Genomic DNA, 27,584 nt, shown 5'->3' with positions numbered 1-27,584 from the left:
GGGTCTCGGCCCAAAACGTCAGCCTTTCTGCTCCTATGATGCTGCTTGGCCTGCTGTGTTCATCCAGCTCTGCACCTTGTTGTGTCAGCAGGTTGGGGGACTTGGGGTGGGGGAGGGGAGGTGGATGTGGAGCTTAGTCCTGAGTGTAATTTATTGGTGGTCAGTCTCATGCTGTTTGCACTTTCCTGGCAGGGGAGAAAGAATCTTGGGAATGCTGACTGACCTGACGGTCAATATTCTTCTCCAGCCCTGCCCATCCCCCCTCGGGGCGACCACACAAACACAACACCCAGTAAGACCAGTTAATGTGTGAAAGGAGGTCGCATGCTCTGATTCCCACCCCCTCCCTTTGAGTGCATCAGAAGAAAATTTCACACACTGGAGCCTGCCCCAGCACCCGAGCTCACAAAAAGTGTGGGAGGGAAACGATCGCCCTGCCCACCCCATCGCCTGACAGCTAGTGCCCTGGAAGGCAAGAGAAAAGACAGACCTCCATTCGTAGAATCCCTACAGTGTGGAGGCAGGCCATTCGGTCCATTGACTCCACACTGACGCTCCGAAGAGCATCCCTCCCAGACCTTACCCTATCCTTGTAATACTGCATTTCCCATGGCTAACCCACCTAAGCCTGCACATCCCTGGACGCTATGGGGTAATTTAGCATGGCCAATCCACACTAACCTGCACATCCTTGGACTGTGGGAGGAAACCGGAACACCCGGAGAAAACCCGAGCAAACACATAGGGGAGAACATGCAAACTCCTCACAGACAGTCGCCCGAGGGTGGGATCGAACCCGGGACCCCGGCGCTGAGAGGCAGCAGTGCCTCCCTCACCTGCCTCAGAAATGGATGCTTCAGAGCGCTTTACGGCTGATGCAGTGCCTGTAAGGTTCAGTCACTGTTGTAACCTAGAGAAGTGGGGCACCAGCAGTAGTGTGACAAGATCCAGAAAATCTGTTTCTGTCGCAATGCTGCACCAGTTCTCCGGATAAGCGATTCACCCACTGCCACTCCCCACAGCCCTGCACATTCATCCTTTTCACATAGTAATCCAATTCCCTCTTGAATGCCTCCGTTGAACCTGCCTCTGCCATGTTCTGGGACTGTGCAGTCCAGATCCTAAGCACCGTTTGCGTGAGAAGGTTTCTCCTCGTGTTGCCATTGCTTCTTTCACCAATTACTCTAGATCTGAGCCCCCTTGGTCTCAATCCTTCATCCATCGAGAATAGTTTTTACAAACCTTTTCTATCCAGGCCACTCACTGTTTTGAATATCCCAATCAAATCTCCTCTTAACCTTCTCCATGGAGAACACTCCCAACATGTGACACCTTCTCTGTCCATGCATTTCTTCGGAGAAGCTACTTTGGAATCTGCTGCATTCACCCACAGGGTCCTCAGTTTGACATCTCATCCACAGCACGATAGCTCTGGCAGTGGGGAGCACTAGTTCTGTGACTCGACCTCCGTTGATCTGTAAATGAGATCCAGGCATTAACCATGTGGCTTAAAGGAATGAGAGCGAAGTTGGCTGGAGTGGACTGGGGAAAGGAATTTAGCAGAAAAGGTGGATGAAGAACAACGGCACATGGTTATGAAGTTGTTCGTGACTCTCAACATCTCGAAGTGAGGAAAAGGGATTCTAAGAAGGGGATGAGCTGACCGTGGCTAACTGGGGAAGTTAAAGATTGTATAATTGTTTCTTCCAATTTCATACGATGTGGCAAAGATTAGTGGTAAAACAGAGGTTTGGGGAAATTTTAGAAGCTAGCAAAGACAACCAAAAAGTAAACAAGGAGAAATGTAAAGTATGAGGTTAAACTAGCAAATGATTATGAAAACAGACAACAAGAGCTTCATTAAATGTGTAAAATGGAAGAGACAGGTCAAAGTCAACACAGTGAATGAGGCTTGAAAAATAATAATAACAGGACAGGGGGAAATGGCAGAGGAGATGAAAAAAAAATACTTGGCATCTGTTTTCACAGTGGTGAACATTAGCATCATTCCAAAAATACTAAATGACCAAGGAGCTAAAGTAGAGGAAGAAATAAATACAATAGCTATCATTATTGCAGGCTTAGTTAAGTTTGCATCACATGTAGACAGGGTGGTTAAGAAGGCATTTGGCATGCTTGCCTTCATTGTTCAGACCTTTAAGCACAGCAGTTGAGATGTCATGTTGAGGTTGTACATGACGTTGGTGAGGCCTCTCCTGGAGCGCTGTGTGCAGTTCGGGTCGTCCAGTTATAGGGAGGATATTATTAAACTGGAAAGGGTTCATATAAGTGAGACTTGAGTTTATTGGAACAGCACACCAGTAGAATTTAGTAGTTAAGGGGGAATTGTTCGGTTTGTTAGTAATTCTGTTAATTTGTTCACTGTTAGGGTTAAATGAATAAATTGCTATTTGTTACTTCTAAAGTGAATATCAGGGTTCTTTTTTCATTTAACCTCCCCTTCTCTGTAACAGTTTAACAGATTAGGCGACGTGAGCTTCTCTGGGCGTTTTGTGTGAAATTATTAGAAGGGGACCTCTACTCCCGCCGTAACAGACTGGGGGCTAGTGTTTCGATTTTAGTTAACAGAGGGGTTTGACCTCTCCTTCCTAACAATAATCAAGTAGAGTCAGCATGGCTTCGTGAAGGGGAGATCATGCCTGAGGAACTTCGTTTCAGTTCTTTGAGGAAGTGATACATGGGACCCAGTCGGTGTAACATTTTAGGGTTCTGACAGGCATTTGATAAGGTCATTGGCGGTCCCTCACAGACGAGGATGACTCTCTCCTACTCTCAGGGTGAGCCTGTAAGTGACTGTACAGACCGATGCGGCTACTGTAGACTCTGATACACTTGGGGTAGTAGGTGGTCACGGGAAGGGTTGGTGGGGCATTGGTGTGGTAGCGCGCTCCTTTCGCTGTTTTCGCCTGGCTTCTGATTTTTCCTGATGGCGAGTCTTGAGCTGGACACCTTCTCGGATGCTGCTCCTCCACTTTGGACGGTCGTGGGCCAGGGATTGCCAGGTGTCTGTGGGAATGCCGACTTCCCCAGTGAGACATTGAGGGTATTGCTGAAGCGCTTGATAAGGTACTGCACATAATGCTACTTGGTAAGTTAAGAGCCTATGGTGAAGGAGATTGTATCTTATCAATACACAGAGGTTGTTGATGGATAGAGAGCTAGGATAAGGGAGACATCTTCAGGATAGCAACCTGTAATTAGTGGAGTGCCATGGAGCTCAGTGCTGAGCAATAAATATTTACAGTATATATGAATGATACGGATGATGGAAGTGAATCACCAAGTTTGTGGATGACAAAGGGAGGGATATAGACAGGTTAAGTGAGTGGGGAAAAGTTTGGCAGACGGAATGAGAAGATGTGTGTTTTGCACTTTAGCAGGAAATATAGAATCCCTGAAGTGCGGAAGCAGGCCATTTGGCCCGTCAAGTTTACACCGATCCTCCAGACAGCTTCCCACTCCTCTACCCTATCCCTGTAATCCCACATTTCTACAGATCCCTGGACACTGTGGGGCAATTTAGCGTGGCCAGTACTCCTAACCTGCGCATCTTTGTGGACTGTGGGAGGAAACCAGAGCGCCCAGGGGAAACCCCACGCAGACACGGGGGGAGAATGTGCAAACTCCATGCAGGCAGTCGCCTGAGGATGGAATCAATCCCGGGTCCCTGGTGCCGTGAGGCAGCAGTGCTAAGCACTGAGCCAACATGCCGCTGCGAAAAAAAGGTGAACGTAATTTAAAATGGGGAACGCTACAATGGAGAGGGACTTCGTGATTCATGCACAAGGACTCCCTAAGAACTAGCATCCAAATGTAACGAATAATAGGGAAGACAAATGTACTGTTGGCCTTTGTTTCAGTGACCTGGACTGTACAAGTACTAGTCAGACTACAGCTGGAATATTGTGAACAATTTTGGGCCCTTTCCTAAGGAAAGATTTACTGGCATTGGAGGCAGTCCAGGGAAGAGTCACTTGGCTGTTACTGGGTATGGAGGGACTGATTAGTGAACAGGTTGGCCTGTACACTTTGGAGCTTAGAGGAATGAGAAGAAATTTTGTTGAAAGGGCTTGACAGGATAGATGCGGAATGGTTGTTTCCTCCCTGGGTGAGAGTCCAGCACCAGAGGGCGTTATCTCAGAGTGAGGGAGATGAAAGATGAGGATTAATTTCTAGTCTGAGGGTGATGAATTCTTCACCGCAGAGGGCTGTTGAAGCTGGGTCACTAAGGGTAGTCAGGGCTGAGAGAGGGATTTTTAATCAGTGAGGGAATCGAGGGTTGTGGGGAAAAGGCAGGAAAGTGGGAGTTGAGGATGATCAGATCAGCCACGATCTCATTGAATGGCGGGGCATACTCGATGGGCTGAATGGCCTGCTTTCTACTCCTATGATTGAGTTAGTTTGTCCAAAGGGTTTGGGGAGGGTAGGGGTTAAGCAGAACGCTGTGGCACATAGTACTGAAGCAATTACTACAGGTCTTAAACTGGATTGATGGCTTATTCTGTTTCCCTCACATCCTATCAAACAGCAGGCCGGAGTCAGTGGGACAGATGTCTGGGAACAGTGTATCTAGGTCGGGTGGTCTGCTGGTAAGTACCAACGTTCAACAATCTACGTATGCTGTAACTAAAGATCGTAAGATATTGGAACAGAATTGGCCATTCGGCCTATTGAGTCTGCTCCACCATTTGATCGTGGCTGATATGTTTCCCAGCTCCATTCTCTTCCCTTCTCCCTGTAACCCTTGATCCCCTTACTCACCAAGAAACTATCTATCTCTGTATTAAATACACTCAATGACCAGGCCTCTACAGCCCTCTGTGGCAATAAGTTCCACAGATTCACCCGCCTCTGGCTGAAGAAATTCCTCCTCATCTCAGTTCCAAAGGGTTGACCCTTCACACTGAGGCTTTGCCCTTGAGTCCTAGTCTCCTACTATTCGAAGTATCTTTGCCAGGTCAGCTGTATCCAGGCCTCTCAGTATCCTGTACGTTTCAATCATGTCTCCCGCCTCATGCTTCTCAACTCCATCGAATACAGACCCAGAGTCCTCCACCTCTCCTCATATGACTGATCTCACCTCTCTTCCCTGTATCTGTAGAGGGTGTCTGTTCTCGCGTCTGCTCTGCGTGTTTCAATGGAGTATGTGCTCTCAGCTCTGCTCCACGTGTCTCTACAGTCTGATTCCTCTTGCCCTTGCTTTGTGTGTCTCTTCTGTGTGACTGCTGTCACCACTATATCTATCTACACTGTGACTGCCCTTACCTCTGCCACAAATGTGTGCATCTCCAGTGCAGTGTGCTAGTGACAGCTCCACACAGTCTGTTCCTGTGTCCGTTGAAACAAAGACTCCCCAGTCCTTGTCAGGATCCGGTACTTGCCACGAGATGAAACAGTGAATGTGAGACAAGTGTTCACATTTCAGCCAGTGCCCTGGTTCTTGTTCAATGTGTCCACACATTCATACTCACATACTGCTCTTACCATTGAGAATATATATAGAGTAGAATCACAGAATCTGTACAGTGTGGAAACAGGCGATTCAGCTGATCGGCTCCACCCAGACCCACGCCCCTACTCTGTCCCTGTAACCCTGCATTTCCCATGGCTAACCCACCCAGTCTGCACAATCCCTGGACACTATGGGGCAATTTTGCAAGTCTAATCCACCCTAACCCACACATCTTTGGACTGTGGGAGGAAACCGGAGGAAATCCACGCAGACACGCGGAGAATGTGCAAACTCCACACAAACAATTACCTGAGGCTGGAGTCGTACCTGGGTCCCTGGCGCCATGAGGCAGCAGTGCTAACCGCTGAGCCACCGCGCCACAATTGGACAAATACACATGTAGTCGCAAATACACAATTACACAGTCAGACAAACACGCACACACATGCAACCACACATGTAAAATTGCACACATTTTCTGAAGAAGGGTCTAGGCCCGAAACGTCAGCTTTCCTGCTCCTCTGATGCTGCTTGGCCTGTTGTGTTCATCCAGCTCTACACCTTGTTATCTCTATATAAAATTGCACAGTCAGACAGACACACACACGCACATGCAGGTGCACATATACGATTGCACAGTTGGATAGACATGTACCTAGGCAAACACAGTTACACAGTCAGACAGACACACATAGACATTCAGGCGCATGTACACAATAACAGTCAGATACCCACATGCAAGTGCGCATACATGATTACACACACACACACACACACACACACATATATACGCAGGTGCATGTACATAACTACACAGTTGTACCAACACGTGTATGCACACACGCGCACCTATAAACATACACACCTACCTCCCTCCAAGAAGTCATTGTGCGGTGATCAGGAGCAGAGGCTCTAACTTTTGTCCTTGCCTTTATTTCTGAGGTTGCTCTCCCGTTACTGCTCCCTGGGAATGTCTGAAATCGTACACCCAGTGGTTGGAAGCGGGCACTTACTGCTTTGAGAACCAGTTACACCACAGAGGTGAGGCTCTCAGGTGAGAAAACAGGTGGCTGAGTGACCTCGATCCCAGTGCGGCCAATCCAGCAGAACCCGGGAGGCTGGGGATCTGATGGGGGGGCACCGTCCTCCTTTCCCGTGCAATGTCAGCGAATCAAGCGGTGTGCCAACCGTCCAGCGCGATCGCTAAGCTTCACATCCTGCCTGACTCCTCTATCTCATTTGCAGACACCCAGAGGAAGCTCCATCGCCTCCGGGAGGAGCACGCCGAGAGACGCGATCATGGGTGAGTGAAATGCCTGCCCGAGGAGAATCAGAAAGGAGGAGGGGATCTCAGGGGAGTTGGTGGGAGAGAGAGGACAGATTCAGGGCCTCTCCCTGGAAAGGCAGGAGGGACATATGGACTCGGACTGATTTTTTTTTGGGGGGCTGTTTTGCTGGGGGAGTGAGTCGTTTTCCTGGGGAGTAGGAGGGGACACTCCACGGTGGTGGACGTTGAAATTCCCACACCCAGTGTACACTTTGCACCCTTGCCATCCTCAGTGCTTCCTCCAAGTGTCGTTCAACACGGAGGAATACTGATTCATCAGCTGAAGGAGGACGGTACATGATAATCAGCAGGAGGTTTCCTTGCCTGTGTTTAACCTGAATTTGTGGGATGCGGAGTCAATTTTGAAGGCTCCCAGGACAACTCCCTCCTGACTGTATACCACTGTGACACCCCCTCTGCTGGGTCTGTCCTTCCAGGGATGGTGATGGCTGTGTCTGGGACATTGTCTATAAAGTATGTTTCTGTGAGTATGACTATGTGAGGCCATTGCTTGACTAGTCTGTGAGACAGCTCTCCCAATTTTGACACTCGCCCCCTAGATGTTATTAAGGAGGACTTCGCAGGGTTAACAGGGCTATTTCTACCATTGTATTTTCTGGTGCCTGGGTCAATGCTAGGTGGTCGGCCTGGTTTCATTTCTTTGTTGAGACTTTGTAGCAATTAGTACAATTCAGTGGCTTTCTAGGCTGTTTCAGAGAGCAGTTGAGAGTCAACCACATTGCAGTGGCTCTGGAGCTAGACCAGGTGAGATTAGCAGATTTCTTTCCCTGAAGGACATTAGTGAGCCGGATAGGATGTTTTCAACAATCGGCAATGGATTATGGTCATTTTAAAATTCCTAATTCCAGATAGTTTTACCGACGCTCAGCAGCAGCAGTGTGTACCATCTACAAGACGCACTGCAGAGACTCACCGATGCTCCTTAGACAGCACCTTCCAAACCCACACCTCTCTACCACCGAGAAGGACAAGGGGGGGGCAGCAGATACATGGGAACACCAGCCCCCTGCGTGTTCCCCCTCCAAGCCACCCGCACTCCTGACTTGAAAATATATTCCAAATTTGACCCGGCAACAGTGAAGGAACAGCAAAATAGTTCCAAGTCAGGATGGTGCCTGGGGCTTGGTAGGGGTATCTTGCAGATGTTGGCGTTCCCTTGTGTTTTGCTGTCGTTGTCGTTTTATTTTTAATTTGTTGGAGGCCATGCCTTTGGAAGGACATCAGTCTGTCTGAACATTCAGTAGTTTAATGTGTTAATAAGCTGAGGTGATTACTGACGGAACTAGAGGTGAGCATGGGACAAATGCATTGAGCATGCTGCTGGATGGGCTGGTAAGAAACAAACTCAATGGTGGCCCTTTAGCGGGGAATTGGAAAAAGTACCTGGAAGGGTGAGGAGCAAAGATGGGTGGAACTAACTGGATTTCTCCTCGAAAGTGGGGAGTTAGGATGGGGGTTGGTCAGTCAAGGGAAGTCTGAAGAAGGGTCCAGACCTGAAACATCAGCTTTCCTGCTCCTCTGATGCTGCTTGGCCTGCTTTGTTCATCCAGCTGTACACTTTGTTATCAAAAGTGTCAGGACAAATGGATTCTACGGTCCAAATGGGCTGCCCTGTCTGCTGTAGCCATTTTGCGATCACACCTGAAGTTTCTCCTGTTCTTCACTCGCTCCCTGGTGCAGGCGCATTTTTCCAGCGTGGATCACTGATCGGAAATCTGCAGCTCTCTCTCCCTCCCCCTCCCTCTTTCCACCAGAGATGGGGGTTGCATTGAAAACGGAAGTGACCTCGGGGGTCCCTCCAACACTTGCCTAATCGGAAAACTCAGCAGTAGTAGAACTTGAGCCCTTTCTGTTTGTTTGAGGGGGTCACTAACAGTTGTGCCACAACCCCCTACTGCCTGTCCCCTATACTCATTCGACAGCACTTCATACTCTTATGGATCAAGTATCAGATTGGACCAGGAACCGGGGACTGTTATAAATTGGGCTGTGAGAGTCTCTGAATTCATATTTGTGGCCAAGTTAACTTCTCTCTTCAATTTAGGCTCACCTTCTGCAGAGTCTGGAGACAGCTTGTCCCACAGGTGAGATTTTACAAGCTGTTTTCAATTCTCTTTGTCTGTCAATGTCTCTCTGTCTATGTGCTTTGCTCTGTGTCTCACTGTCTGTCTCACTCGCAGTGTGTGTCTGTCTCTCTGCCTTCCCAGGTTTCACTGTTTTTCCTTTGTGCCTTGCTACCTCTCTCTCTGTCCCGTCTTTGTCTTTCTGTATTCCCTCTCTCTCATTGTCTTTCTATTGTCAAGTCTCTCTCTTTCTCTCTCTCGCTGTCTCTAACCATTTGTATCTCCCTTCTCTCTAATCCCTGTCTTTATCCCCCTTCTCACTTAGCCCCTCTGTTTATTCCTCTTCTTTCTTGCTGTCTGTCTCCCTCTCAAAGGTCCCGTCATCTATGTTTAGGGACTCCATTTATCCAACACCTCTAAACATAATGAAACATAGCGAGGCACTTCACAAAAACCTTACAAAGCAACGTCTGACACTGATCCACGCAAAATTTTTCTCAAGACTTGGTCAAAGAGGTAGGTATTAAGGAGAGTCTTAAGGGAAGAAAGCAGGATAGAAAAGCCTGGAGATAACACAATATAGAGCTGGATGAACACAGCAGGCCAAGCAGCATCAGAGGAGCGGGAAAGGTGAGTGTAGATGGGGAGTTAGGATGGGGGTTGGTCAGCCAAGGGAAGACGGACAGGTCAAGGAGGCAGGGATGGAGCCAGTAAAGGTGAGTGTAGGTGGGGAGTTAGGATGGGGGTTGGTCAGTCAAGGGAAGTCTGAAGAAGGGTCCAGACCCGAAACATCAGCTTTCCTGCTCCTCTGATGCTGCTTGGCCAGCTGTGTTCATCCAGCTCTACACTGTGTTATCTCTGACTTCAGCATCGGCAGTTCTTACTATCTCTAGAAAAACCTGGAGTTAGGTCGGAAGGGAAATCCACTCCAGACAACTCAAGGCATATTCAGCAATGGTGGGCCAATTTAAAATGTGGGAATCATACAGCCCTACAGGCCATTTGGCTCATTGAGTCCACACTGACTGTCTGAAGAGCATCCCACTCAGACCCACCCAGTCTCTGTAACCCTGCATTTCCCGTGGCTAACCCACCTAGCCTGCATATTCCTGGACACTGTGGGGCAATTTACTATGTCCGATTCACTTAACCTGCACATCTTTCACCTGTGGGAGGTAACCGGAGCACTCGGGGGAAGCCCGCGCAGACACGGGGAGAATATGTGAACTCCACACTGACAGTCGCCTGGGCCTGGAATCGAACCCGGGTCCCTGGTGCCGTGAGGCCGGAATTAGAGGAGCACAGAGATCCCAGAGGGTCACAGGCTTCAATGAGACGACAGAGATGGGGAGGCACGAGACCAAGAAGGGATTTGAAATCAAAGATGAGAATTCCGACATCCAGACTTGACCGGGAGCCAGCATAGGCCAGCAGGCACCCAGAATGGTACAGGAACATGACTGTTGCAAATGAAGACACAGGCAGCGGAGTTCTTGATCAGCCGAGATTTTGAGAGCCCAGAATTTGGGAGAAGCATCCAGGAATGGGTTGAAATAGTACAGCCTGGAGGTAACAAAGGCTGAGGAGAGGGTTTCAGCAGCAGGGTGAGCTGAGATGCGTGAGGGCGAGCCACGTTGCAGAGGTCAGCATGAATCCGAGGTGAGTCACTCATCTTGGGGTTCAACGTGACTCTTAAGGATGTGAACAAACTGACTTAACCTCAGACTGTTGCCAGGAGGGAGGTCGGAATACGTAGCTGGAGAGTAGACTTTGGAGCTAAATCCAAAAAAAAGGCAATGGCTCAGTTTACCCCACACCAAATCAGAAGAAATCTCTGCGTATTGCACGAGGTGTCTGATAATTCGGCCACAGTGAGGAGTTAAGTGGTGAGTTTGGGCTGGGCATCGTCTGTGGTATGTCTGAAAGATAATGTCATGCTTTTGGGCAATGTGGCTGTGAGGTGTTGCATTTTGGTAAGGCAAATCAGGGCAGGACTAATGCACCTTAACGGTAAGGTCGTGGGGAGGGGAGTGTTGATCAACAAAGAGACCTTGGGGTGCAGGTTAATAGTTCCTTGAAAGTGGAGTCGCAGGTAGACAGGGTGGTGAAGAAGGCGTTTGGTACGCTTGCCTTTATTGGTCAGTGCATTGAGTACAGGAGTTGGGAGGGTCATGTTGCGGCTGCACAGGACATTGGTTGGGGCCACTTTTGGAATACTGCGTTCAGTTCTGGTCTCCCTGCTATAGGACAGATGTTAAACGTGAAGGGGTTCAGAAAAAAATTTACAAGGATGTTGCTGGGGGTGGAGGGTTTGAGCTGTAGGGAGAGGCTGAGTAGGCTGGGGCAGTTTTTCGTGGAGCATCAAAGGCTGAGAGGTGACGTTACAGAGGGTTTATTAAATCATGAGGGGCAAGGATAGGGGTGAATAGCCAAGGTCTCTTCCCCAGGATGAGCGACTCCAAAACTAGAGGGCATAGGTTTAAGGTGAGAGGGGAAAGATTTACATAAGAACATAAGAACTAGGAGCAGGAGTAGGCCATCCGGCCCCTCGAGCCTGCCCCGCCATTTATAAGATCATGGCTGATCTTTTTGAGACTCAGCTCCACTTAGCCGCCCACTCACCATAACCCTTAATTCCTTTACTGTTCAAAAATTTATCTAGCCTTGCCTTAAAAACATTCAGCAAGGTAGCTTCAACTGCTTCACTGGGCAGGGAATTCCACAGATTCACAACCCGTTGGGTGAAGAAGTTCCTCCTGACCTCAGTCTTACATTTTATTTTGAGGCGGTGCCCTCTAGTCCTAGTTTGACCTGCTAGTGGAAACAACCTCCCTGCCTCCACCTTATCTATTCCCTTCATAATCTTATGTTTCTATAAGATCTCCCCTCTTTCTTCTGAATTCCAATGAGTATAATCCCAGTCTACTCAGTCTCTCCTCATAATCCAACCCTCTCAACTCTGGAATCAACCTCTGCACCCCCTCCAGTGCTAGTATATCTCTTCTCAATTAAGGAGACCAAAACTGCACACAGTCCTCCAAGTGTGGCCTCACTAGGGATGTCATGTTGCAGCACTACAGGATTTGGTGAGGCCACTTTTGGAATACTGCATTCAGTTCTGGTCTCCCTGCTAGAGGAAGGATGTTGTTAAACCTGAAAGGGTTCGGAAAAGATTTACAAGGATGTTGCTGGGTTTGGAGGGTTTGAGCTATAGGGAGAGGCTGAATAGGCTGGGGCTGTTTTCCCTGGAGTGTCAGAGGCTGAGGGCTGGCCTTATAGAGGTTTATAAAATCATGAGAGGCACGGATAGGGGTGAATAGCCAAGGTCTTTTCCCCAGGGTAGAGGAGTCCAAAACTAGAGGGGCATAGGTTTAGGGTGAGAGGGGAAAGATTTAAAAGGGACCTGAGGGTGATGGAGGCTGGTATATGTACAACTCTATGGCTCTATAATTGTTTACAACGCCGACTAATATAGAGTACCAGGATGGAGGAGTAGGGTGATCAGCAACTTAGTGGGAATAGGATCCAAGTCGATCTCAAGGACAAGATGAGAGGGCATCAGGGATGTTGGGAGAGCAAATGGAGAACGTTTTGAGTTTCAGGCCAGGGGAGGGAAGGGTGCGGGAAAGAGGGGGCAACATCACAGGAAGTTTGGCTAATGTAAAGGAGGGCCACACCAGAGGCAGATAGTGTTATCTCCATCGTCATGACAGTGTAGCTCATGAAGTCCTCACTTTGAAGATGCTGAGGCTTTCAAGAGGTTACTTTGGCCTGGTTTGTTTTGAAGAGAGGTCGTAAGGCAGAGGCACTGAGCCGTCTACTGAAGACCACATGAGTAAACAGCTTGTGAGGCCTTGATGTTTTTTTTTCAAAGTTAGAAGCAGCCTGGGTGTGGCTAGCTCACACAGACTGGGTTTTCTGAGTATCAGCAGAAAGAGTTGGGGTCTCAAAAGAGTTGAATGTCTCTTGGCTGTTGCCCTCGCTGAATCTTCTCGAAATATTTTTTCCTGCTAGATTGGAAAACTGCACGTGAGAATCTGTGTCTGAATTTTTTTTTTTGCCAAGGGGTGTGTTTATGGGATGTTACTGTATTGAAACAGTTGATTAGTTATCGATACTGTATCTATTATTCAGTTAAGTTTAATAGAGTGTAATAGAGTTGTTATTCTAAATTCCTATTTCTTTGGTTGTATCTTAACTACGGAGTTTAAATAAATTGTGGTTTGCTTAATGTCGAGTGGTTTGACCAGCCGTATTGTAACGGGAACAGGCACTTCACATTTGCCTTTAAAATAAGAAGTAGTTAGGGTCTAGGCTACCTTCTTAAAATATTTTGGGGTGGTTGGGGTGGGGATGTGGAGGGGGAAGGGGGGGTGGGGGGGGGGTGGGAGTTGTGGGAGTGCTGATCTAGTCCATAACACACTTTCTTGTTTTTGGAGGAGATTGTGGAGGGGAGAGCGGTTTGCGAAGATGGTTTGCAGTCGAGGAGAGAAGCATTCCAGGGTGAGCCTGGGACGCCAGCAGTTTCAACAGACGAGAGAAGTTCAACGAACATGCAGCCAAACCAGTTTGTCTGGAGAGAAAACGATTATAAAGAGAGCGAGGGTACAAGCGGAAATAGACGGGGCTCAGAAGTGGAACAGCAGCCAGGGGTACATGAACGGGGCCTCAGAGAGACGGCAAGCCACCTTGTAGGGTTTAGCTACGGCGAGATTAAGATGCATGAAAACCTGGTAGTGAATCGGAAGTAGATGTTAACAATGGGAAGGAATCCAGTGTTAGACCCCTGACCGGACAATGGTGTCTTTGGAGGAGTGGAGCTAACATGGGGTGGCACGGTGACTCAGTGGTTAGCACTGCTGCCTCATGGCGGCTAGGTCCCAGGTTTGATTCCAGCCTCGGGTGAATGTCTGTGTGGAGTGGGGTTTCCTCAGAGTGCTCTGGTTTCCTCCCAAATTGCAAAGACGTGCAGGTTAGGGTGGGTTGGCCATGCTAAATTACCCCGTAGTGTCCAGAGACGTGCAGGTTAGGGTGGGTTGGCCATGCTAAATTACCCCGTAGTGTCCAGAGACGTGCAGGTTAGGGTGGGTTAGCCATGCTAAATTACCCCGTTGTGTGCAGAGACATGCAGGTTAGGGTGGGTTGGCCATGCTAAATTACCCCGTAGTGTCCAGAGACGTGCAGGTTGGGGTGGGTTGGCCATGGGAAATGTAGGCTTAAAAGGATAGTGGGGGCGGGGGATGCTGTTGGGAGGGTTGGTGTGTACTTGATGGGCCAATTGGCCTGCTTCCACACTGTAGGGATTCTCTGATGATTCTGTGATGAAAGCTTCAGCCATCTAATTGTTTGGAAGTGGGTGAGGTCCAGAAGCTGTTTGGAGATGGAGCAGCAGAGGGTGCACTGTTGAAGGTATCTCTGTACAAATGAAACTCCAGGAGGTGATGTGTGGAGACTACGTTGCAGGACAGGATGGAGACAGCAAAGTTGGAGGACACCGTGTGACCCCCTGGTCACTGGAAAGCTGCTCTGCCAAGCACTTGTAGGCCTGGCAGAAGACACCCAGTTCGAAGCTAAACACGGTCATGGCAGGAAACTCCCAACTGAGATACTTTAATGCGACTCTTCATTGCTCCTGCCAACTCCTGCCGCCTGTGTGTGGGTGTGCATGTGTGTATATGTGCCTGTGTGTGTGTGTGTGCCTCTGTGTGTGTTGTCAGGGTTGGGGGGTGGTTGTATTAATGAAGTGCATAGGGGATTACTTGATGCTTTCAGGGCCTGTTCATGAAAGTGGTGGTGACAACATCATTCTTTTGCCTTTCTCAGATTGGCATCAAGAACCCCGACTCTGCTGACTGTCCCAGTGAGTGGAGGGCAGGACTCCTCGGAGGGATACAACCTCAGAGATGGCGGCCTTCCCCCATCTCACCGCACGAGGCATGTCCCGTTGGCGGCTTACGTCAATCCTCTGACTCTCGTCGGTAAGGCATTCTCTGCTCCAGCAGCAGTCTGCCATGCGCACGCGTGCGCACTCACACACTCGGACAATCCGAGTTCATGCCCCACCGCTGCTGTTCTCTGTGTGACTCAGAGGGCACGACATGCAGCACGAGGCAGTCAACAAACTGCCACTCACTATGCTCACCCGTGCCTCCCCCTTGGCCAGACACTCATCTCATGTCCTTTCCAACTTTTTCCCTGAATTCATAACCATTGGCCACCCACACCGTGGATTTGTTTGTTCCTCCTCCGCCCCACACTCCTTGTGTTCTCCTTCCCCAATTGCAGCCTTCAAACCTCTGCCTGGCTTTTCTCTTGTACTGTGTGTCCTACGCCTCCCACATGCTCTGTCCCCTCAATCTCCAACAGCAATCCCCTCCACCTCACCTATCATGGATTCCCTCTGTCTCTCTTCCTCCCCTCCGTCCCCTCCCCGCCCGGCCCGATGGAATCCTGTCTCCGTCTTCCTTGTCCCCTCCGCCTCTCCAAACATGCTGTCTCTTCCCTCAGTCCCCATCCGCAGTTTCTCCCTATTTCCCATCACCATTTCTCTCTCTTTTCCTTTCCCACCCTCAGTGTTCCCCACTTCAGTAACCGCTGTGATCTCTCTTCCCTCCCTACCACAGCCCCACAACCCAATGTGCTACTTCCCTCTTTCCTGTCCTGCTGAGGATTCTGTTCTCTCCCCCCACAACCCCTCACCACTCGAGAGGCATTGTCTTTTCCACCTTCGTCTCTCTCCCATCTCGCTTGTAAAACTGTTCGGATTGGGAATGTTTGCTTTCCTGGTCACCGTTCTGCTGAGCCAGAGTGTTTAGAACGTTGGACCAGGTTTTGGTAATGGCTGTGGGCTTCTCCCGATGAAGTGATGGCTTGTGAAGCAAGTTTTCTTTTTAATTACTGAAAAGACGAATACTTTTCTGAAGCTTTTCCATGTAGCGCTGTTCAAGATAAATGCCAGAAATGCCAAATTTCAGGCGATCAGAGCAGTTTGTACTGTAGGTGGAAAGGGTGCAGATTGGTTGGCACAATGATCCTGATTGGTCACAACGTTGTCATTGGAGAAGGCAGTGGGGAGCTACAGGCGTCCCAGGCCCCTGTGTGATTCAATGAAGATGCAATAATTGAAAATATTCCCCTTGTTTTCAGAAAACGCATCCCTGTGCATGGATATATGTCGCTTATGTTAAACTGATTATCGGGTTAGCTGTTGGTGCACTTGGGATTGTTCAGCATTGTATTTAACTGTAGATGTTTTGATTGTGAGCACAGAGCTTGTTTGGTATGGTCTCCACAGTGCCTGCAGCAGTCAGAGTGGACTGGAGGCATAGTCAGCCAGCATCTCTTGGGCAGTAGAAATTGTTGTGATTGTTTGAAATTTGGCATTCTTGGCATTGCTCATGAACGATTGCAGGACCAAAACCTTCTGCAACGTGACTTCCTTTTTAGTGATATTTCAAGTTCTGCACCACCAAAAGTGACCGCGTTTTGTCTTTTCCAGGACTGAGCGACAGCCATCGCGCTCCCTCGGTGAACAGCGAACCTCGACGTCCGATTCAGGTAAAACATGATCAGGTTAAACTGGTGGGGTGGAGCACGCCAGTATGGTGGGCTTTCCAGGATTTAACATCTCCACAGTGACAGAGGTTACAATGATCTAGAGGAGTCCCAGAATTGTTATGGTGCAGAATGAGGCCATTCATCCCATCCTGTGTGCACCAGCACGCCGAAGGAATGTCATGACTTAGGGTCACGGAGATGTACAACACGGAAACGGACCCTTTGGTCAAACTCGTCCATGCTGACCCAGATATCCTAAATTAATCTAGCCCCGTTTGCCAGCATTTGGCCCCTATCTCTCTAAACCCTTCCTATTCATGTATCCATCCAGATGCCTTTTAAATGTTGTAATTGTACCAGCATCCACCACTTCCTCTGGCAGCTCGTTCTGTACACGCATCACCCTCTGCGTGAAAAAGCTGCCCCTCATGTACCTTTTAAATCTTTACCCCTCTCACCTTAAACCTATGCCCCTCTAGTTGTGGACATCCCTACCGTTGGGAAAAGACCTTGTCTATTCACCCTATCCATGCCCCTCATGATTTTATAAACCTCTATAAGGTCACCCCCTCAGCCTCCGACACTCCAGGGAAAACAGCCCCAGCCTATTCTGCCTCTCCCTGTAGTTCAAACCCTCCAACATCCTTGTAAATCTTTTCTGAAGCCTTTCAAGTTTCACAACATCCTTCCTACAGCAGGGAGACCAGAATTGAACACAGTATTCCAAAAGTGGCCCTAACCAATGTCCTGTACAGCCGCAACATGACCCTCACAACTTCTGTACTCAATGCACTGACCAATGAAGGCAAGATGTAGTGCCATTCTCTTGCCCTTTCCTGCCTAACCCTGCATATTGTTTATATTCCGATAATCTAATTCCTCAATTGAATCTGCTGCCACCACATTTATTCCAGACCCTAACTACTTGCAGTGTGAAAATGTTTTTTCTCTTGCACCTCGTTGCTACTTTTGCAAATCACTTTAAACCTGCGTCCTCTCAGAGAATCATACAGCACAGAAACGGACCCTTCGGTCCAACCAGTCCATGCTGAGCATAATCCCAAACTAAACTAGTCCCACCTGCCTGCTTGTGGGCCATATCCTTCCAAACCTTTCTTATTCATGTACTTATCCAAATGTCTTTTAAATGTTGTAACTGTACCCACATCCACCACTTCCTCTGGAAGCTCATTCTACACATGACCATTCTCTGTGTGAAAAAAAATGCCCCCATGTCTTTTCTTAAACTTGCTCCTCCCACCTTAAAAAAATATGCCCCCTAGTTTTGAACGCCCGCACCCAAGGGAAAAGACACCTGCCATTCACCTTAACTATACCCGTCATGACCTTATAAACGTCTAAAAGGTCACACCTCAACCTCCTACACTCCAGTGAAAAAAGTCCCAGCCTTTCCTTTTAACTCAAACCCTCCGTACCTGGCAACATCCTGGTAAAAGAGATAACAAGGTGTAGGAGATAGTAGGAACTGCAGATGCTGGAGAATCTGAGATAACAAGGTGTAGAGCTGGATGAACACAGCAGGCCAAGCAGCATCAGAGGAGCAGGAAGGCTAACGTTTCAGGCTTAGACCCTTCTACTGCGGTTATGTGTGCCTCTTAATTATCCAGAATATTTGACCAACCAGCACACTCCCGGTCCCACGGGTGCCGGTTAATAAAAAGTTTGCTGTGCATCATTCCTAAAGTATGGCGCCTAGAATTGTACACGATACTCCAGCTAACACGCTCTAACTTGGGTCTGATACAAGTTTAGGGTCCATTTAGCTTGCCGGCTGGTTTGTGACACAGAATAATGCCAACAGCTTGGATTCAACTCCCACACTGGCTGAGATCACCACGTTAGCCTTTCCTTCTCAGTCTCTCCCCTCGCCTGAGTCGTAGTGGCCCTCAAGTTAAACCACCACCAGTTATTTCTCTTGAATGAGAGAGTACCCCTCATGGTCTGGTATGACTGTGGTGGCTTTGCCTTTATAGAAGTTTAGCACAACCTCCTCCCTGCTCCTGTACTCTATGCCCCTATCAATAAATCCTAGGCTGGGATGAATTAACACAGGATTTTATCAACAACTCTCTCGACCTGGCCTGCAACATTCCAATGACTTATGCACATGTACAAGCGGGTCTCTATGCCCCTGCACAGCATTTAGAATACCCTTTATATCTCTCCATTGAAATGTATCATTTCACATTTTTCTGCGTTGACTTCCATCCTTCACCGATCATCCACTCACAAGAGGACATTGACAAGTTGATGTCATACACTGTCCTCTTCATAGTTTATAATGTTTCCAAGTGTCGTGCAGTTCACTGCACTGCAAGATTTAGATCATTAATATAAATCAGGAAAAGCAAGGGGCCCAATGCTGGGACTCCAAGACAAACCTTCCTGCATTCTAAAAAAAAAATCTGTTAATCGTTACTCAGTTTCCCATTAAACAGCTAGTGTTGTACCCGTGTTGCTCCTGCACCTTTTATCCTTTGAGCTATAACTTCTTTCACTTTTATTGTGTGGCACTGTATTGAAATCCTTTAGGGAGCCCATGCCGTATTGCAGACTGGCATCGCCAGTGCCCAAAGAAGTCCTGGTGTTTGCAATGTGGAGATATCAGAGCCTGGAGATGTTGCAGTGTGTTTACTGTGTGCCGAACACCGAGCCCAGAGGGGTTACAACGTATACAGTGCTGGGTGGGGGTCAGCTCAGTTGGCTGGACAGCTGGTTTGCAACACAGAGTGACACCAACAGTGTGGATTCAATTCCTGCACTGACGGAGGTCACCATGAAGGAATCTCCATCTCAACCTCTCCCCTCGCCTGAGGTGTGGTGACCCTCAAGTTAAACCACGGTCAATCATCTCTTTAATGAGAGGGCAGCCCTATGGTGACTTTATCTAACAATGCTGGTATCTCTGGAGCCTGGACAGTTTACGGTGCAGGGATCACCAGAGCCCAGAGGGGTTGCAGTGTTTACAGTGCAGGGATCACCAGAGCCCAGAGGGGTCGCAGTGTTTACAGTGCAGGGATCACCAGAGCCCAGAGGGGTCGCAGTGTTTACAGTGCAGGGATCACCAGAGCCCAGAGGGATGGCAGTGTTTACAGTGCAGGGATCACCAGAGCCCAGAGGGGTCGCAGTGCAGGGATCACCAGAGCCCAGGGGATCGCAGTGTTTACAATGCGGGGATCACCAGAGCCCAGAGGGATTGCAGTGTTTACAGTGCAATCTGGATGACCAGAGCCCAAAGGGATTACAACATTTATATTACAGGTTGTGACATTACCATTTAAGCACTATCAAACATACAAAACAAATCCCAGTAATACCTATTAATCAAGAGGAGAGAGGGGAACTAAGGTGGTCTGCTGGCTCAGTGGTTAGCACTGCTCCCTCACGGTGCCAGGGACCCGATTTCAATCCCACCCTCAGGCGACTGTCTGTGTGGAGTTTGCACATTCTCCCCGTGTCTGCGTGGGTGTCCTCTGGGTGCTCCGGTTTCCTCCCACAGTCCAAGGATGTGCAGGTTAGGCTGGGTTGGCCGTGGTAAATTACCCCATAGTGTCCAGACTAGGTGGGTTAGCCATAGGAAAGGCAGGGCTACGGTGGTGGTGGGTCTGGGTGGGATGCTGTTCGGAGGGTCGGTGTTGACTCTGTGGGACGAATGGCCTGCTGCCACACTGTAGGGATTCTATGGTGAAAATACAATCAGCAGGGAAGCAGTACTGAGCATACTGATGGAGCCACAGACTAACCGGTCTCCGAGTTCAGGTAGACTTCCAGCTAGGTTCTTAAAAGAGGTGGCTATTGAGGTAGAAGATGTGTCAGTGTTAATTTTCTGGAAAGGTTCCATCAGACGTGATAGTAGAAAATATAACTCTTCTATTCAAGAAGAGATGGAGGCAGTAAACAGGAAACTGTTGGCCTTTTAGTCTGTCATGGGGAATGTGTTAGAATCGATCATTAAGGAGGTTATGTCTGGGCACTTAGAAAAAGTCATGGTTATCAGAGTCAGCATGAATCTGTGAAAGGGAAGCCATGTTTAGTCAATTTATTGGAATCCTTGGAAGGGGTAGTGCGTGCTGTGGATAAAAGGAACCCACTAATATACTGAATTTTCAGCATTTGTTAATATGCCACCTAAAAGGTTATTACGCAGAGTTGAAACACAAAGTGTCGTGGATAAAATACCAGCACGGACAGAAGGCTGGCTGGTTGGCAGAAAATAGAGTATACATAAACGGGTCTTTCTCTAATTGGCAGGATGTAACACATGGAGTGCTACAGCCGTCTGTGCTGGAGCCTCAGCATTTTACAACTAACGTTAATGACTTAGCGAAAAGGAACAAAGGCACTAGTAGCCAAGTTTGCAGATGACAGAAAGAGGAGAAGGAAAGTTTATTTTTATGATGTGAAGAGGACATATGGTGTTTACAGGTAGATTGAATGGGTGGGCAAAAATCTGGCAGGTGGAGTACAATGTGGGAAAATCTGAATTTATTCTCTTCAGCGGGAAAATTGAGAATGAGCATGACTTAAGTGCCAAATAACTGCAGAATTCAGTGTGGAGGAGGGATCTAGTGCATGAGTCACAAGAAATTAGTATGCAGGTACAGGAATCAATTGAGAAAGCTAATGGAATGCTGTCCTCCATTACAAGAGAAACTGAACCATGAAGGTAAGGGTGTTGAAGAGATCTTATTGCAAATACTTTGTGCAGTTCTGGACTTTTTTTTTAAAGATATGGTGGAATGGATTGGAGATGCTTCAGAGGATGTTTACTAGATTGATACCTGGAAGGAGTGGGATACCTTATGAGGAAAGGTTGGACAGACTGGGTTTGTTTTCACTAGAATTTAGAAGAGTAAGGAATGACTTGATTGAAGTACACAAGACCCTGAATGGTCTTAACAAGGCAGACAGGTCACAGCACAGAAACACACCCTTCGGTCCAATTCGCCCATGTTGAACAGATATCCTAAATTAATCTAGTCCCATCTGTCAGCATTTGGTCCATATTCCTCTATTCATGTATGTACCCACATGCCTTTTAAATGTTGTAATTGTACCAGCCTCTCTACCTCCTCTGGCAGCTCATTTCATGCATGCACCATTCTCTGCGTGAAAAGTTTGCCCCTTAGGTCCCTTTTAAATCTTGGCTCTCTCACCTTAAACCAATGCCTTCCAGTTTTGGACTCCCGAACTCTGGGAAAAAGACCTCGGCTATTCACCCTATCCACGCCCCTCATGATTTTATGAACATCTATAAGGTCATCCCTTAGCTTCCAATGCTCCAGGGAAATTAGCCCCAGCCTGTTCAGCTTCTCCCTGCATCCTTTCAGGACAGGGGTGAGGAGAATATCTTTTTTTCTGACGGATGTGAGACTTTGGAAATCTGTGTCTCAGAAGGCAGTGGAGGCAGGTTCATTGACTATTTTATAGACATTGGTGGATAGGTTCTTGTTAGGCAGTGAAACCAAAGGTCATCAGTGGGCAGCTCGGGAAATGGGATTTGAAACTCAAACAGATCAGTCGTGATCCTGTTGAATAGTGGAGCAGGCTTAACTACCCTCTGAAATGCCTAATCAGTCAGTCAGTTGTATAAAACCGCTTAAAAAAAACTCAAAAACTAAAGGAATGAAACCAGACTGCTGTCTGGCATTGCTCTAGGAAATAGCAGTGACAAACTCTCAAGCCCTGTCGACTCTGCAGTGTCCTCCTTACTAACACCTGGGGCTAGTCCCAGAATGGGTGAGAGCTGTCTCACAGACGAGTCAGCTGACATAATTATATGTCAGATAACTCCTCCACCACCCCTGGATATGTCCTGTCCCACAAGACCAGGCCAGACCCAACAGAGGCCTTGGCCCAGGGACATACTGAAGGGAGGGAGTTGCCCTGAGAGCCCTCAATTTGAACTTTTATTGGATCAGGCCAAATATGGGTGAGAGAACCTCCTTCTGATTGGCATGTACCCTATCAAACTTAATGAACAATTAAACTATTCGCTGGGGAAAGGAGGAAACAGATATCCCCAACTTCAATTATGGGTGTGCCCAGTACATCACTGCAAAAGATAAGGCTATAAAGTATTTGCAACAGTCTTCAGCCAGAATTGCTAAGTGGATGATCCGTCTTGGTCCCCTCCAGTGGACACCAGCATCACAGATGTCAGTCTTCAACCAGCTGGATTCACGCCACATGCTATCAAAAAATGGAACTGAATACTGCAAAGGCTAAGGAACCTGACAACATTCCAGCAATAGTACTGAAGATTTGTGCTCCAGAACTTGCCGCACCCCTAGCCACCTGCAGCTGCGACACTGGCATCTACCAAGCAACATTGAAAATTCCCTCAGTTTCCTGTAGACAATGGGCAGGACAAATCTAACCCCAGCCAATTACTGCTGGTCAGTCTACTCTCGATCATCAGTAAAGTGATAGATGGTGTCATCAACAGTGCTACCAAGCAGCACCTGCTCAGTGACACCAGGGCCACTCAGCTCCTGACCTCATTCCAGCCTTGGTTCAAACGTGGACCAAAGAGCTGAATTCCAGAGGTGATAGCACTGCACTGACAGGCTGCATTTGACCCAGTGTGACACCAAGGACACCTAGCAAAACTGGAATCAATGGGAACCGGGGGGATTCTCTCCATTAGTTGGAGTCATGCCTAATACTAAGTAGGATGGTTGTAGTTGCTGGAGGTCAGTCACCTCAGTTCTAGGACGTCTCTGCAGGAGCTCCTCGGGGTAGTGTCCTCAGCACAACCCTCTTAGCTACTTCATCAGTGATCTTCCCTCCAATGTATGGTCATATGTAGGGATATTCACAGATGATTGCACAGTTTTGAAGTGCCAATGAATTGTTACCTCTAAGAAGAGAGAGTTTAACATTCAATGTGGCATCACTATCACTGAATCCCCCACTGTCATAGTTGTGGGGGGGTCACCATTGTCCTGAAGCTGGATTGGATCCACCAAACAAATACAGCGACTACAAGAGCAGGTCAGAGGCTGGGAATCCTGCAGTGAGTCACTCACCTCCTGACTCCCTGCAAAGCCCTGTCCTACCATCAACAAGGCATAAGTCAGGAGTGTGATGGGATACTCCCCAGTTGCCCTGGATGGGGGCAGCTCCGACAGCGTTTGAGAAGCTCGACACCGCTGTCCAGGGACAAAGCAGCCGCCCACTCGATTGGCACCACATCCACAAACATTCACTCCCTCCACCACCAATGCTGGGTTGCAACAGTGTGTACCATCTACCAGGATGCACTGCAGAAACTCACCGAGGCTGCTAAGGCAGCATCTTCCAAACCCATGCCCCTCTACCATCTAAAAGGACAAGGGGCAGTAGGTACATGAGGACATCATCACCTTTCAATTTCACCTCCGAGCCACTCCCCATCCTGACTTGGAACTATACCGTTGTTGCTTCAGTATCGCTAGGTCAAAATCCTGGAATTCCTTCCCTAAGAGCATTGTGGGTCTGCCTACAGCACATGGACTGCAGCGGTTCAAGAATGCAGCTCACCACCAACTTTTTATGAGCTACAAATGCTGGCCTAGCCAGTGAGGCTCCCACCAAAAAAATCTCTGAGAAACAACTTGAGGGACACCAGAGGAGGAATTTCTTGTTTCGGAAGGTTGGATTTCTCTTCGGGTCACAAATGCATGAACCTGGTCTATTTTTGAACCTCCAGTCTTAAAATGCAGGTTTAAGAAGAGAGAGAGAAAAAGAAAATAGTGTGTTTGTAGACCTCAGGCTGACCCCAAGCCAATGAAGTATTTTTTGAGGTGGAGTCACTGTGGTAATGTACAAAAATGTAGAAGCCAGATTCTGTTCACTGCAGTTTTGCAAACATTCGGTGAGGTAATGGGCCATCTGTTTTTAAACATTGGTTGAAGGATAAATATTCCCCTGGAGAACTCCCTCGCTTCGCTTCCAATATGCGTTGAATTTAGAGTCATAGAGATGTACGGCACAGAAACAGACCCTTCAGTCAAACTTGTCCATGCCCACCAGGTATCCTAAATTAATCCAGTCCCATTTGCCAGCATTTGGCCCGTATCCTTATAAACTGTTCCTATTCATATACCCATCCAGATGCCTTTTAAATGTTGTAATTGTACCAGCCTCCACCCACTTCCTCTGGTAACTCGTTCCATACACCCACCACCCTCTGCCTGAAAATATTGCCCCTTGTGTCCCTTTTAAATCTTTTCCGCTCTCATGTTAAACCTATGCCCCTCCAGTTTTGGACACCCCCTACCCAGGGGAAAAGACCTTGGCTATTCACCCTCCTCATGATTTTATAAACCTCTATAAGGTCACCCCTCAGCCTCTGGAACTCACAGCCTTCACACTCAAGAGAGTCTTAAACGGTGGCAAAGGAGTGAGCCGGAGAGAGCAGATGCTTGGCAGCAGTACAGAGACAGGAGGGAGAGAGAGTCAAACAGTGAGCCTCACACTGCAGGGTGGATGGGTTGGGCACCCACAGACACTCCCTCACAGAGTTTCCCCTTGCCCACTGTGTGCCAGCCACCCTCACTCCCTGCAGTAGCGAGAGGAAGGAATTTTTTTTTTTTTATTTTCACGTACGGTGGGGGAGCAGTGAGCATCCAAGCCATCTGGAACCCTTGCTGAGTGCCGTCACGCTTTGGAGCATCTCCAGGGTCTGGCTGGACTTCCTGTTGGAAAACAAGCTCAGCTCGCAGTCCCTCCACCATCGCACCGCAGCCCCTCCCCGCTGCCTCCACCTCTGTTTTCTCCAAATGGACTTGTAGAGGATGTCAGTGTTTGCACCATGGTGGCAGGCCATTGAACAATAGTCTCAGACTAAAGGCTCGCCAATTTATGACCGAGATGAAGAGGAATTTCCTCTCTGAGGGTTATGAATCTTTGGAACTCCTTGCCGCAGAGGGCTGTGGGGGGGGTAGATTTCTTGCGTCCATTCAAGGCTGAGGTAGATAGATTCGTGATCAGTCAGGAATCCAGGGTTTTGGGAGAAAGGGCAGGAAAGTGGATGTGATGCGTTTGGATCAGCCGTGATAGTGTTGAATGGCAAAGCAGGATTGAGAGGCCGAACGGCCTACTCTTGTTCCTATTTCCCGTGATCTTACGTGACCCTCAGCTCTCTACAAAGATTGAAGTTACACCTCACCCCTCTCCTCTGTCTCTCTCTCCGTCTCTCTCTCTCTACGTCGGTCCCCCTCCCCCATCACACGATCAACATATCAATCTGTTCGTTCCCCCTAATCCAGCTGCCCCTACAGTAGCAGATCCCCTGTTCTCGTCACCCTCTGGGCAAAGGATTTGTTTTAATTTCTGCTGTTTAATCAACTCAGCAAGAGATGCAATCCTTCACACTTGTATTCTGCTTTGAAAGAATCACTGACTAGTTTCCATAACCTTCTCCACCACACTCTCACACTGCAACGGGTGAAAGCCAAGGGACTGTGAGCAGACACAGAGAGAGCGTTTCCACAGTCCATCGCCCTCAGGCACAGGATAATGAGACAGCCCAAGAATTCAAACCTGAGAGGTCAGCAAACACATTCCTGTGTATGGGGGAAGGGAGGATGTTACTCGCGTTGGGATGACCCACCACTGCAAGGCTCTGGTTAAATGAAAGAGCAAACACCCTTCACACGGGGAATTTGTAGCAGGCAGTTGTTGGAAAAGTGCAATTTTAAATGGTTGAGCTGTGCAGAACAGAGTGGGATTAGACTGAGTGGGGAGAGAGGATAGTGGGATTAGACGGAGTGGGGAGTGAGAGAGTGGGATGAAACTGGGTGCAGAGTTAGGGAGTGGGATTAGATGAGTGGGAAGCGGGGGAGTGGGGTTAGGCTGGGTGGGGAGTGACGGTGTGGGATTAGGCTGGGTGGGGAGTGAAGGAGTGGAATTAGGCTGACTGGGGAGTGAAGGAGTAGGATTTACCTGGATGGGGAGTAAAACAGTGGGATTAGACTGAGTGGGATGTGAACGAGTAGGATTAGGCTGGGTGAGGAGTGAGTGGGATTAGACTTGATGGGGAGTTAGGGAGTGGGATGAGACTGGGTGGGGAGTTAGGGAGTGGGATTAGGTTTGGTGGGGAGCGAGGAGAATGGGATTAGGCTCGGTGGAGAGTGGGATTAAGATGGGTAGGGAATGACGGAGTGGGATTAGACTGGGTGGGGAGCGGGGGGAGTGGGGTTAGCCTGGGTGGGGAGCGAGGGGAGTGGGATTAGGCTGGGCGGGGAGCGAGGAGAGTGGGATTAGGCTGGGTGGGAAGTGCGAATTGGGGGTGATTTATTTTTACGTGTTTGGGTGTCACTGGCTAGTCTGGCATGTATTGCTCATCTGCAATTGCCCCTTGGAAAAAAGGATGTGATGAGCCATTATCTTGAGCTGCTGCAATCGTGGAGTTTCTGTAAATCCACAGTGCTGTTAGGAACGACAGTTTATTTCCAAACCAGAGTGGTGAGGGGCTCAGAGGACAATTTAAGGTGTTGGTGTCCCATATATGTATTACTTTGGCCTTCTAGAAAGGCTGATGTTGCCATTACAATGATGTTGCATAATTTGGAAGGTACTGTCTAAGGAGCCTTGGTGCAGTGCATTTTATATATGTCTTTGATGTAAGAAATGAAGCTAATTCTTGTAGCCACTGTGTACATGTGCTTGTTCTGCTAGTGGGCAAAGGGTGATGGTTGGATAGTATAGTCTCTTATTGGAGATGGCCACTGGCACTTGTATGGCACAAATGTTTGCTTGCTACCATTGTTGACACAGGAAATGCGTGGCTGTGAGCCTGAGTACAACAAGATCCCAACAACGTTATAATGATCAGGTCAGCCAATTTAATGTTCTTCTTTGACACACCAAACACTGGTCAGGACACAGGATAATGGAAATCTTGCTCAAAGTATACAAGGTCAACTCGCCAGACCACAACTGGAAGACTGTGATAACAAGGTGTAAAGCTGGATGAACACAGCAGGCCAAGCAGCATCAGAGGAGCAGGAAAGCTGACATTTCAGGTCTGGACCCTTCTTCAGAAAATATTTTCATCAGCTTTGCTGCTCCTCTGATGCTGCCTGGCCTGCTGTGTTCATCCAGCTCCACACCTTGTTATCTCAGACTGCAGCAT

General features: G+C 48.4%; 1 protein-coding gene across 1 annotated transcript in view; it reads left to right on the top strand.

Moving 5' to 3' along the window:
- Positions 1 to 20,827, top strand: part of LOC125488277 (RING finger protein 212B-like) — a 47,384-nt gene extending 26,557 nt beyond the window's left edge. Inside the window, exons 9-15 of the mRNA XM_048621208.1 lie at positions 4,550 to 4,610; positions 6,719 to 6,776; positions 8,866 to 8,905; positions 13,327 to 13,536; positions 14,708 to 14,862; positions 16,383 to 16,441; positions 20,714 to 20,827. Coding sequence (XP_048477165.1) covers positions 4,550 to 4,610; positions 6,719 to 6,776; positions 8,866 to 8,905; positions 13,327 to 13,536; positions 14,708 to 14,862; positions 16,383 to 16,441; positions 20,714 to 20,827 — 697 coding nt within the window. The remainder of the gene's footprint in view (positions 1 to 4,549; positions 4,611 to 6,718; positions 6,777 to 8,865; positions 8,906 to 13,326; positions 13,537 to 14,707; positions 14,863 to 16,382; positions 16,442 to 20,713) is intronic.
- The last annotated feature ends 6,757 nt before the right edge of the window (positions 20,828 to 27,584 follow it).

This window comes from Rhincodon typus, unplaced genomic scaffold (genome assembly GCF_021869965.1).
Source record: "Rhincodon typus isolate 14 unplaced genomic scaffold, sRhiTyp1.1 hic_rhity00000118, whole genome shotgun sequence".
Lineage (NCBI taxonomy): Eukaryota > Metazoa > Chordata > Chondrichthyes > Orectolobiformes > Rhincodontidae > Rhincodon > Rhincodon typus.
The sequence above is the reverse complement of the archived record's forward strand: the minus strand, read 5'-3'. Positions and strand labels throughout refer to the sequence as shown.